The sequence below is a fragment of the Suncus etruscus genome, chromosome 5 (genome assembly GCF_024139225.1).
Source record: "Suncus etruscus isolate mSunEtr1 chromosome 5, mSunEtr1.pri.cur, whole genome shotgun sequence".
NCBI classification, from domain to species: Eukaryota; Metazoa; Chordata; class Mammalia; order Eulipotyphla; family Soricidae; genus Suncus; species Suncus etruscus.
Window position 1 is genome coordinate 143,293,720 of NC_064852.1, and position 13,169 is coordinate 143,306,888.

The 13,169-nt window shown below is 37.2% G+C and overlaps 1 protein-coding gene across 1 annotated transcript in view; it reads right to left on the bottom strand.

The window, feature by feature from the left end:
* PKHD1L1 (PKHD1 like 1) overlaps positions 1 to 13,169 on the bottom strand; it is a 187,918-nt gene that overhangs the window by 76,639 nt on the left and 98,110 nt on the right. Inside the window, exons 42-47 of the mRNA XM_049772942.1 lie at positions 12,168 to 12,324; positions 11,553 to 11,709; positions 8,515 to 8,594; positions 7,966 to 8,095; positions 6,674 to 6,803; positions 1,553 to 1,794 (exon numbers count right to left, since the gene is read on the bottom strand). Of these exons, the coding sequence (XP_049628899.1) occupies positions 1,553 to 1,794; positions 6,674 to 6,803; positions 7,966 to 8,095; positions 8,515 to 8,594; positions 11,553 to 11,709; positions 12,168 to 12,324 (896 nt within the window). The remainder of the gene's footprint in view (positions 1 to 1,552; positions 1,795 to 6,673; positions 6,804 to 7,965; positions 8,096 to 8,514; positions 8,595 to 11,552; positions 11,710 to 12,167; positions 12,325 to 13,169) is intronic.

Consider the following 13,169-nt stretch of genomic DNA (forward strand, 5'->3'; position numbering starts at 1 on the left):
TACCACATATGGTCCCCTCCACCCTACCAGGAGTAATTCCTGAGTACTGGGGCAGGAATAAAATGATCGTTGCCAGGTGTGACCTCCAAACAACAACAGAATAGTTCTTAATGTTCATATTGTCATGCGACCCACATGTGAAAATAACCCTCACAATGTAAGAAGTAAAAAACTAGGTATATTTTTCTCACTTAATTCTTACAACTGTAGTAAGTAGACAGGATAGGAAATAGTTTTATTAGATAGAATGTAATGAGGTTTGATGGACAGTATGAGACTTGCAGAGATAAACTGGAATCAGAACTCAGGGCATATGATGTTAAATCTAATGAGCCTTGTCTTATATTTCTCATATAAAGAAAAGTCTGTATCTAAATTCTTTCTTCTCTCTCTTTTTGTTTTTTCTTTTTTTATCTGCCATACTCAATGATATTCAAGGTTTACTCCTGTCAGTGCTTGGAGGGGCATCATATGCTGTGTTGGGGATTAAATAACTATCAACTGAATACAAGCCCCCTGTAATATATCTCTAGCACACATTGTATGTCTTATCCACTAGCTTATAGACTTGTAATGGTATTAGTGATTACAGTAACATACTGAAGCCTATCAGACTTCATAAATATTTGTATGTAAGAATATATATGAGGGGCCGGTGAGGTGGCGCTAGAGGTAAGGTGTCTGCCTTGCAAGCGCTAGCCAAAAAAGGACTGTGGTTCGATCCCCCGGCATCCCATCAGGTCCCCCCAAGCCAGGGGCAATTTCTGAGCACTTAGCTAGGAGTAACCCCTGAGCATCAAATGGGTGTGGCCAAAAAACCAAAAAGAAGGGCCCGGAGAGATAGCACAGCGGTGTTTGCCTTGCAAGCAACCGATCCAGGACCAAAGGTGGTTGGTTCAAATTCCGGTGTCCCATATGGTCCCCCTGTGCCTGCCAGGAGCTATTTCTGAGCAGACAGCCAGGAGTAACCCTTGAGCATCGCTGGGTGTGGCCCAAAACAAAACAAAAAACAAAAAAAAAAGAAAAAAAAGAATATATATGAGAAGCAAATATCATTAAGCTTCCTAGTAACAATTCTCTTATACTAGTAACAGTTCTCTTATACTTCTGGATATTCAGGGGCTAATAGTAACTCACTTCCTTCAAAGAAGTGAATGAAATCAATTCTGACTAATGACACTTACATAGAAGAGACAAGTGTCACTTCAGGATCCAAGTTTAATGACTAGTGTTTGACTCTCCAGTTATCTTGTTTCCTGTTTCAGAGATCACAGAAACCCAAGTTGGATGGAATCTTAACTTTTATGTAATTATTCTATGAGTCTAGATCCATCCTGAAATATTTCAGTGAGCAGAAACCTCTTTGGGGCCCATGTAAGTAACTCAAATAAGTAATAACACTTGTTTAGCTAAAGCCTCATATCTGAGACCTATTATCTAAACATAAAATAGTCTAGGGGTTCTAATTTACGGTACCCCCTGGGAACAAAATTGTAATGTCTGGAAACATTTTAAGTTGCTACCTGTGATAACCAAGAGCTTCTAACATTACCTGTGTCAAATCCATCTGGGCATGCTGGAATTTTGTTATCCCACTCCATGTTATTGGATCCTCTTATCAAAATATTTCTTGTAAGAATTCCAACTTCTGCTCTTGCCTCAAACAGCGTTCCATCAGGGAGTGTGACAGTGATTCCTAAGTGTGTATAATTCAGTGGATCAGCCAATGTTATGTTTGTGCCATCAGCAGATACAGATGCAATGGTCCTTTGTTCATTCTCTCGTTGACTATGTCTGTTAAAAAAAAAAAAGAACAAAATACTTTATCTAATATAAATCAACGTAACAGGAGCTAGAGTGATGGCTCAGCAGTAAGGCATTTGCCTTGCAAGCGGCTGACCCAGGATGGACAGTAGTTTGATCCCCTGGCGTCCCATATGGTCCCTCAAGCCAGGAGTGATTTCTGAGTGCATAGCCAGTAATAACCCCTGAGCGTCACTGGGTGCAGCCCCAAAATTAAAAAACAACAACAATAAAACCCACAAAAACCCATAACAGTTGGTGTATTAATGCTATTTTGAAAACTTTATCTATTAAATAGAAAATGTGTGAATATCACAATCCATTACAGAAGTATTGGAAAGGAGCTCTTTACTCTTTCATAAGACTATCTTAAATAGTCTAAAAAAGAATAACCCAGTGCCTGGATTGCATGTTTCACAAGCAGGCCTGTGTTCTAGCCTTGGTATCACATGGTTCTGCAGAACAATATCAGGAACCACAACTGCTTTGATCATGGAGATTAGAGTAGCACATGGGAATCACCAAATGTGACTTCCCCCAAATCAGTAACTTAATATAATTTATAGGTGATGCACTTTATTATTTTCCAAAGTGCTTCACTTGTTCATAGAGTTGTAATAACTCTAGAAAATATTCAAAAGAACTATCTACATCTTGGGTGATCACACAAAACAGTTCTTAAGTGAAAATGACCTCTTCTTTCAGGGAGCAATGCTTTTATACATTTTGGGTTGTCACAAGTAGAGGGTGTTACTAAGATCCCAGTGAAGAGTAGCCAAGGATGTTTCTGTGCCACATAGTCAAGAATTACTGTCTAAAATGCCCATAATGTTGAAGTTGAAAAAGTTATTACTTAAGGGTGGCTTGGAACACATCCAGTGGAGCTCAGGACTTATCCCTTTCTCTTTGCTTGAGATCACTTCAGGAGTACTCAGAGGACCATGTGTGGAGCTATACATCCAACCAGGTTCTACAACATGCAAAGTATGCAACTTAATCCCTAAAAATTTTATGATAATTCTAGGATACATGTCATAGCCTTCCAGTTATATTGAAACAAAGTGAAATAACATGAGTAAGCCTAGTAAGAGGTATTTCTGGGTGCTGGGCCCAGAAGGACTGACTTCAAATGTAGTAGTCCCTTCTTTTGGTGAGGCGTAAGCAGTGTCAGTGTCAATGTCAGAGAGTCCCAGGTCAGGTGGCGCACGCCTGTCAGTTCAGTGCTGGGTCTAATGCTGCTCTGGGGTCACCAGGACTGTGGTCCTGAGGTGGACATGGTGCCAGGGAGGAAACCAAAAAGTAGTATTCTTTTTGGGGGGTAAGAGAAGTTCAGGGGCTAATCTTTATACATCAGAGATTCTCCTGGAAGTGCTCAGGGGATCCTAGCAGTGTGAGGGATTGAAGGGTAGGCCATGTGCAAGGCAATTATTATCACCATTGTATCATCTCTCTGATTTTCTTACCTAAACAAACTCTCAAACAATGGGACTGGAGAATAGTACAGTGGGTAGGACACTTGTATTGCACACAGCCAACCCCAGTTCAATCCCTGGCATCTCATATGGGCCCTTAAGCTCCACTAGGAGTAATTCCTGAGTGCAGTATCAGGAGTAACCTTGAAAATCAGCAGATGTGGCCCATAAAACAAAACAAATAAACAAAAGCAAAAAAAGTCTCTCAAATAGAATCTACCAGTAAACTAGTAAACTCTGAATTAGACTTGGAGAAAAATTCCTTGGTTCTTAGTTCTTAAAATTCAATTCTCTGAAGGTGGGGAGGAGATGGTGAAGAGGCAGATTAGAAGAAACAAAAGGATATAGGTGAAAGGTAGTTAAGGTGTGGTTAACTATGCTTCAAAACCATATAGATTACTACTGTAAACAGGTTACACTAGCTATAATAATGATAAAAGTTCAATATTTTATTACCTTCTAAAATAAAATAAAATTCTAAAATAAAAAATTAAATTTCTAAATAACACATCTAAATAAAATTTAATATTTTATTACATTCTAATCATTTAATTTTCATACAAGAAAACTATAAATGAGAACTTTTTAAAGAGAACTTTCTAATCAATTATTAAGCCCTATCATTTTGCACTTTTTTGATTTTGCCAATCTGTAATTAAAATTTCTTCCAAGGCAAAAGAAATGTACTTAAAAGGTTGAGTATATATATTTAACTCATTCTAACATCTGCAAGTCTATTTGTAAGTTGGAATTGGCATATTCAAAATGCCAACTTGAATTTTAATTCTTGAATCACAACCTTAGTATAAGTTAGCTGTTGTTTGTTGATTTTTATTTTTTCCCTGATAAGTATAAATATATCCAATTTTACTTTATCCACATTTGAACAATAAAACAAAAATAAGCCTATTCTTGCTCTCTCTCCCAGTAATATGCTTGATACAAACTTATATTATTATTTCTTTATTTCTTATTCGCTAACATATATAATTAAACAAAAATTAAGGGCTATCATCTATTTCAATTACAAAATGTCAGATATGTAAAAGGTCAAGTTGCTCATCACTAACTCTCTGATTCCCCTTACTCAATAGTGATTATAATTTTGTTCCATCGAAAACACCCACTTGAGGGAAAGGTAGAGTTTACTAGCTGCTTAGAAACAAGTACTTTAACTCCTAACTAAGAAGCACATCTACATTTTCATGTACATTAATGAATTAGTAGAGTTTTAAGTCTAAGGTTTATAAATGACAACAGCAAATTTGTTTTTTCTAAAAGAACCTTAGATGGGAACCTAAATTAGAAAACCACTTAAAACATGCAAATATATGTATCTCAAAGTCTCAAATTAAATTATTTTCTTAAAATTTAATACAGATAACACTCCCAATGTTAATATTTAACAAGTATATATGTGGATGCTTTTGTTTCTTTATGAGAGGTTTTCATATTTTCTAATTTTTTTGTTTTTCTCTTCCCAAGTTATGCTCAGGAGTTTGAGAATTCCCTACCAAGATACTTGACCAACTAGTTGTTAGTTCAATGCAAGAATCCCAGAATGAGGTACTGATCAGGTCATGATCCCCGAAGCAACATTCTGGGGTAAGCGGTACCTGAAGAGCTTCCCCTGGAACTCCCAAGGTGAGCAGGGTTTAGGTGGAACACTATGTCTTGCCAGAAATCAAACCATAGACTACAATGAGGAAACATAGGTAGATTATATAGATAGCCAAAAGAAACCTGAAGAATATATTCTGCATCAGGAAAATGCAAATGGAAACAAAAAAAGATATATCTCACACCAAACTGGCATACACTACAACCACAAAGAACAGAAACAACCACTTGTAAGAGAACCCGCAGGATCCAAAATTAGGACCTGGAGGCGCAGATATGGAAGCAAATGTTAACACAAGAAATAAACCACACACTGAAATGGTGCAAGAATGGGTTCAGGAATCCCACCACACAAGCTTTCTGCTCCGAAGAAGGAAAGCAGCTTAGTGAGGAAGACTCAGAATGAGCCAGTGCCCAGGCTTTTATCAGCAAGAATCAGGCCACACTCTAGGGTGGAGAAGGAATACCCAGTAGGGAGGGATTTGGTAATCCCATCACCAGGCCACACCCTAGGGTGGAGTATGAATACTGAGTAGGACCCAGTAATCCAACAATCAGTGTTGGCATAGAGATGAGGGAAAAGGGACTCATTCATAGAAGGAATGTCCACTGGTGCAGACCTTTTGGAAAATAACATGACGCTTCTCAAAAAAAAAAAAAAAATCAGAATTGAGCTTCCACAATGACTCAGAATTTCTACTTCTTGGCTTTTTACCCAAGGTCCTAAAAACTCCGTTCAGAAAACATATCTGCACTCTTATTTTCATTGAAGCACCATTCACAATAGTCAAAAACAAACAAACAAACAAACAAACAAACAAACAAACCTGGAAATAACTTAAGGTAAGGGCCCAAGAATATATAAACTTATATAATAGAATATTATTCAACTTTAAAAAGATAAAATCAGGGGCCCCGGAGAGATAGCACAGTGGCTTTTGCCTTGCAAGCAGCCGATCCAGGACCAAAGGTGGTTGGTTCCAATCCCGGTGTCCCATATGGTCCCCTGTGCCTGCCAGGAGCTATTTCTGAGCAGACAGACAGGAGTAACCCCTGAGCACTGCCGGGTGTGGGCCCCCCACCCAAAAAAAAAAAAAAAGAAAATCATGCAGTTTCCTGCTCTGTGATAGAGCTGGAGACTAAACATCACGCTGAGTGAAGTTAATCAGAAGGAAAGAGATGAATACCAAATGATTGCTGTCATATGCAGGATATAGAGTCACAGTAGAGGACAATGAATGGCTGAAGGCAATGGAAACTAAGAATTGGTCTTCAGGTAGAAGATACCACTGGTGGAATGAGGCCTAAAGACAGCAGGACTCTGTGGAAGCTTTGGGGCTTAGATGTTTTATGCATAAAACCCTACCATTAACAGTTCTGTAAGCCACAGTTAGTGAAGAAAAGAGAATGTAGGGAAGCTGCTTATCACTGTACTCTCTCTGGCCCCAGCATTTCAAGTTTAAATAAAATAGTTGTGGACATTCTTCTTTTTTTGTTTGTTTGTTTTTGCTTTTGTTTTTTTGTGTTTGGCCACACCCCGTGATGCTCAGGGGTTACTCCTGGCTCTGTGTTCAGAAATCGCTCCTGGATTGGGGGACCATATGGGATGCCAGGGGATCAAATCGTGGTGCGTCCTAGGTCAGCCACGTGCAAGGCAAACGCCCTGCCACTGCGCCAACACTCTGCCCCGAGTTGCGGACATTCTGAATTATTCTCTTCAATTGCTTTAAAATAAAATCTTTTCTAAATCAAAATACCCAGGCCCAGAGACATCAAACCTGTGTCCAGTGCTTGCAATTATAATCTTATCTCCTGTTTTCCATGTCACTGCTTCTTGCAAAATCAAAGTTTTATCCCCAGCCTTTGCAGTAGAAGCCAAACGAGTCCAGATCACAGGAATTGGTATACCTGGAGGCGACATAGAAGCCAAGGTTTGAGCCAACTGCACCTTTTTTAGACATTAAGGGAGCTTGATGCAATTTAATCTTTTTTTCTGGATTGGATCATTTTTTAGAAGGTTCATTGTATAAGCATGTCATACTTCCCCTCAGAAATAAATATGAAGAATGCTTGTTATAGAGAAGTAGCATTGGGTTTACAACCCCTGTGCATATTAAGTTAAAAAATTCACTCTACAATGATATATTCCATTTATGAAATCTTTTTAAGAACAAAACAAAAGTGTGGTAGATATTACTGACAAAAGGGTAAAGGCCTATTATCTTGATTGATATGAGTCAGAGTTGATATGAATTACTTAGATTGAGGAGCTATAGAAATGAAGCATCTGAAATATCTGAAAATAATATTAGTGCCTACACTTAGCATAATTTAGAGCACTTATGATCATAAGATACATGTTATATATATTCAAATTTACACGAGACCGATTGTTGCAAAATAAGAGATTTCTACACATAATGTTTCATGTCATGCTTTCTTTAGGTAAAAATTACCCTGTGCTGATCATTTTCTGGACTGTAACTACCAAAAGAACTACATATTTGTAGCTAGATTTTATACATTTGTAACCAGATTTTAAAACAACTCATCTTAATAAAAAATGTCCAATATTACAAGGCAAAAGCTATAGCTCAAGAAGTAGAGCACATGATGACCAAGTGTAAGATCTGACTTCAAGCCCCAGCACTACATGCTTGTGTCCCCCAAATTATCACCAAATATACTACTCCATGTGGCCTTGTGGCAAAGGACTGTAGCCCTATATTTAGAGATGTGCATGAGTTTAAGATATTTAATCTTTTCCTTTCAGACTTTAATGCCATCTCCGTCTATATATATAATGAAGGAGATAACAGCCACTAGGTAGTGCAGTAAAAACTAATTTAGGTAAAAGTTGCCAGAGCACATGCAAAGCAGGAAGAGGAGACATTGAGTAAAGATTGCTTCCCCAAGAATAGTCATGAGAGAGAAGGGATGGAAGAGATAAGGAACATTAGGAACATTAAAAGAAACTAAGTTGAGTACGGACAACATTAAACAACTTTAGAGAGTGCTTCACATAAATACTATATCTTAGTCCCTGACTAGTCTTCTCATAGCCACCAACCATGCAGATCCAGGGTCCCCTCTCGCACAGCTAATGTTTTGGCTCCATATACTGGGAGTTCAGGAGAGCGGAGGTGTCCATGCAAAGTAATGATGGCCTTGTGCTGAAACGGAGACACTTCTGTCCCAATCTACAAGAGATTTCACAAGCATTATTGAAAGGAAAAGCTCCATACCTACAATTGGGTTTACTCACCAATATCTATTGATCAACTGTCAATACTGTTTCCTAAATATTGTTCTTTTACAGTTGTCAAATATCCTCTGCTAGAATTTTGGAAAGCACACCTAAGCCACAACTCAGAGAAATTTTTTCCTGCAATTTTAACTTCTGTCTGCTAATAATATACTTCAGTCTTTAAAGTGTAAGAATATTCTGATTAACTTTTCCCCAGGGAAAAAAAAAGATTTTATACTAATAACAAAGACTCATACAAAAATAAACTTGTGAGAGACTTGAATAATAACCAAGTATTTACTTTGCACATATTATTTTAAAGAGAATTGGAGTGAGATTGTTAATGACTATATTTTATATTCTATGTTATACCTGAAGGATGCCTCCATCTGTAATTAGAATATTTTCTGCTTGGAGTTCAATGTCAGCTTCATCAAAAATTAGAGTCCCACCTACCAAGATAAAATTTTGATATATATCACAAGGTAACTTGTTATTAAAATATAGTTAGCAAGATACATATTTCTAATTCCTGTTCCTTTATCATTAGTCACATAACTACACTCAATATTCTTTTTGTTTTGTTTTGTTTTTGTTTTTGGATCACCCCCGGCAGCGCTCAGGCGTTACTCCTGGCTCTATGCTCAGAAATCACTGCTGGCAGACTCTGGGGACTATATGGGATGCTGGGATTCGAACCACCATCCTTCTGCATGCAATATTTTCTTTGGAAATATAATGTGTAAAAATTTCAGATAAGACACAAGTAGGGTCCCAGAGATAGCACATAGATGCTTGCCTTGCACAATTTAATATTTGGTTTTCATCTATAGCACCTCATGTGGTCCATTGAGATCTATGAAGAGTAATCCCTAAGTACTTCCAGAGGTGGCCTCCAAAAAATAATAATAGACACAGTGATAGAATATTAAATCCCAAGGCAGATTATTTCCCCCTGGACATTTGTTCTTTTAAATGTTGCTAAATAGTACAACTACTTAATTATACAAGCACAGGGCCTCAACAGATAACTGTAGAACAAAAATCATGAGAGAAATGCACATTTTATAGAAACTAAAGTTAATAGTGCTCTCAACCTAGAGGTGAAAAGCAAAACAAATTATATTGGTTTTTGCGCAGATTAAATCATTACAGTATAGTTTCTACACTAAGGTCTCAAACATTTGACTCTTGCCAATGATACTTAATTTTTTACAAGAAGGTGTAAAAGTTCTAGCTATTTAGCTTTACTTAGCAAGAACAGAGTATCATAAAGCAGAAAGAACTCCAGGTAATAATGGATAGGTTAACAAGGAAAAGTGATAGAACCAGACAGACTTGAGGTATCATTTTGCATGGAGTTTAACTAATCTCATGGATTTTATGTTAAGTCTGGGAGCCACCACACCATATATTCCTGAATGGGAAAAACCATTATTTCTGTGATGTATCACATGTACATAGGAAGTGGGCACACTCTTACTGAAAAACTGTTATTTAAAAAAAAAAGTAACTTTAAGAGGTTCTCACTGTTAAAGTTTAAAAATGTATTATATTAATATACTAATTTGTTTTTGTAACTGTTATTATAAAATTTGCTTAATTCACCTAGGATTAATAATAGTCATGGCAAGTCAGGTCCTGAGCCTGAGCACGGAGCACAGAAAAACAGTCAGAACCAAGAAAAGGCTGGCCCTGTTTTTCTTTGCTCATATCTTTATCTAGGCTATCTATTAAGTCCTGGTCAAAGCATTTTTGTACAACTGTGCTTATCTATGCTATACATTAAAATTGGCTCTAACCTAAAACTATTATCTCGTTTGTCAATTAAGACTGTATATTGCCTAAGGAAGGCAAAAGGAATGGGAAGCCATTATCTCGTATGTCAATTAAGACTGTTATATTGCCTACATAGGAATGCAGAGGGAATGGGAAACAGGATGTCTGTGAAAGTTAGAAAGAACTAGTGTTTCACATGACAGGTAAAGATTGTTACAGTGTCTTTGAATGATTTAATGTTTGCTGCATGGAATGCTGGATGGAATATCTCTGAAAAGAATGTAAGTGGAAAATATTAATAAATAAAATCCCACTGTAATTTGCATCACAAATTGGCAGTCTCTGTCTCTCTGGGTTTTGAGGAAATGGGTAACTGTAACTAATTCAAACACCAACATTACCTAGATAGCTGTCATCTGTGTTAATATTTTCCTTCTAATTTTTTAAAATTTTATTTTATTGAAACCATTGTGATCTACAGAGTCCTTCATAGTTGAATTTCAGAAATAGAATGAACCAGGGCCCTTCCCACCACCAGTGTCAACCTCCCTCCACCCATGGACTCAAACTGTATCCTATACCACCACCCTTTACCCCCTAGCCTGTCAACACAACAGGCCCCTTTAAGTTTAGATTGTGAAAGTTTAGGTCTCTTGATTCTATTGTCATGGTCTTTGACTTAGATATTTAGTTCTAAATTGTCATGGTCTTTGACTTAGATATTTAGTTCTGTCCTTATTTCTTTCCCACCAATTTGAGACCATTTGGCCCCTGACCCTCTGCCTTTCTTTACTCCTTCTTAGTTTTATAGAAAAATATGGAAATATGTGGTAAAACAAAGTAATCCATGTCCCAAGGTTCTATGAAAAAGGTGAGAGCCCCTATTTAAAATATAAGAAAAAAAGTTAAAAAGAAAAGAAAAGAAAAAAAGGGAATTGTGTGTGTGTGTGTGTGTGTGTGTGTGAACTTTAATTTTTCATAGATGGAGCAAAGATAAGAAAAATAGAAAGGGAAAACCTTTGCCCTAAAAACAGAGGATATTTTGTTTCTTCTATATTTTTTCATTATAGAAGTGTTCAGGGTTTACTCCTGACTCTCCAATCTGGAATCACTCATGGTGGGTCCTGAGGATCGAATCTGGGTTGGCGAGTGCAAGGCAAGCACTTTACTCACTGTGCTATCACTCCTATCTCCTAGGTTGATATTTTCTAGTCTGTTTCATAAAAAGAGTCTGACTGGACCTCACTAAATCATTTCATACCAAAACAGGGTACAGAATTAAATTGAAAGAACTAAACACTCTATTCCATATTAAAGATATAAGAAAACTATAGATGTCTCAGAGCCAATCATTTTGATAAAACTTCATAGAAATATTTTCAGGTGGAGTCTCTAATAAATAAATTTTAACAAGTTTATCCTGGGAGGCTGGAGAGAAAGTACAGTAGGTAAGGTGATTGATTAGCTTATACACACTGACCAAGGTTTGATCTCTAACACCCCAAAGATTCCCCCAGAACTGTCACTCCACCGGAGTGATCTCTGAACAGAGAGGCTAGAGAAAACCCTAAGCACTGCCAGGTATAACTAAAACCAAAATAAATAATAAAAAAATGAAACAAAATGTTTACCCTGAATAAGCAACATTTTCAAGATGGGGGTATTTTGATCCAGCAAAATGGTTTGTCCTTTTGTGATAACAACTAGTGATCCTTCCTCTGGTGGAGCCTTTCCTCCCCATGAAAAGTTGGAGGACCAAGCATCGACATACAGGAAGTCAGCATTATCCTGTAAAAATGAGAGAGAGAGAGAGAAAGAGAGAGAGAGAGAGACTTTAAATTCAGTCTCTCATAGAATTCTTCATTCAGTTTCTCAAACATATACCCCAAAATAACCAAAATTAATAAAATATAAGTTGCTTTGTGTTGATTGTTTTATTTCATGGTATTAATAAATATAGTAATAACATTGAGAAGTCCATTAGCCCCCACAACAATTCATTGTTATATCGAAGAAAAAAATCATTACTTTTAACATCAAGATTTCATTCAGAATTCTTTTAAAAATCTGAAATAATTAAATTTTAGAACTAGGCAACAAAAACAGAAATCACTTTGAATGAATTCATCATAGCCCTGATATCTGTAGACATACTCATGGACACCCCATTACCATTTCTTTCACCTCCCATACTGTTCGTGCTTCTTGCTACAGCAATGCTCATTACACACAAAAAGCTCTCTTACCAGTTTGGCTAGACCGATGCCTCTGATGTCAACATGAACTGGAACCTTCCCTGAAGAACTGTGAGAATTTGTCAAACAGATGATACAAGTCTTGTTGGAATACTCAACATTACATTTGGCATCACCTATAGTGACCTGGACATCCTGCATATTTTCACTGTAAAGAGAAAAAAAGGGAAGAAAAAAATTCTGGAATTTTTTCGCTTATTAAGGTCATACTGTCAAATCCTCTTATTTGTGTATATCATGTTCAAAATCATAATTTCACCCTCTGATCTATCAAAGGTCAAAAATGCATTTTTCCTAGTAGAAAAGACTTAAAAAAAAATTTTTTTTTTGCTTTTTGGGCCACAGCTGGTGACGCACAGGCATTACTCCTGGCTATGTGCTCAGAAATTGCTCAGAACCATATGGGACGCTGGGGGATTGAACCTAGGTCTGTCCTAGGTTAGCACGTGCAAGATAAATGCCCTACTGCTGTGCCACTGCTCTAGCCCCAACTTTAAAATATTTTTGGTAAGAGTAGACAAAAAGCTTGAGTTTCAGACATAGAATTGCACATACTAGGGCCAGAGGGATAGTGCAGTGGTTAGGGTGTTTGGCTTGCATGCAGCCAATTTGAATTCAATCCCTGATATCCCATATGCCCCAAGCTCACCAGGAGTCATTTCTGAGGACAGAGCTAGAAGTAACTCCTGATCACTCCTGGTTGTGGTACAAAAGCAAAACAAAAGTAATTACACATAATAGTAAGCATATGAGTATGGTTAAAAACTGCCTGTGCTCATTGATGAAAGAATATCTAAGATAATCTCCACATTAGGGCTCTCTTTATGTGATATTTTCACTGCATCCACAAACCTTAATCTTCACATGGAAATGAAAACCCAAAATAACTATGTAGGCTTGAAGTGGCTAACTTGAATACTTGGAAACTAAAACTTTCTCCTATGATTTGAGTGACTGGGTTTGAGGTCAGATTTATCCTCTTGAAATCTGCTA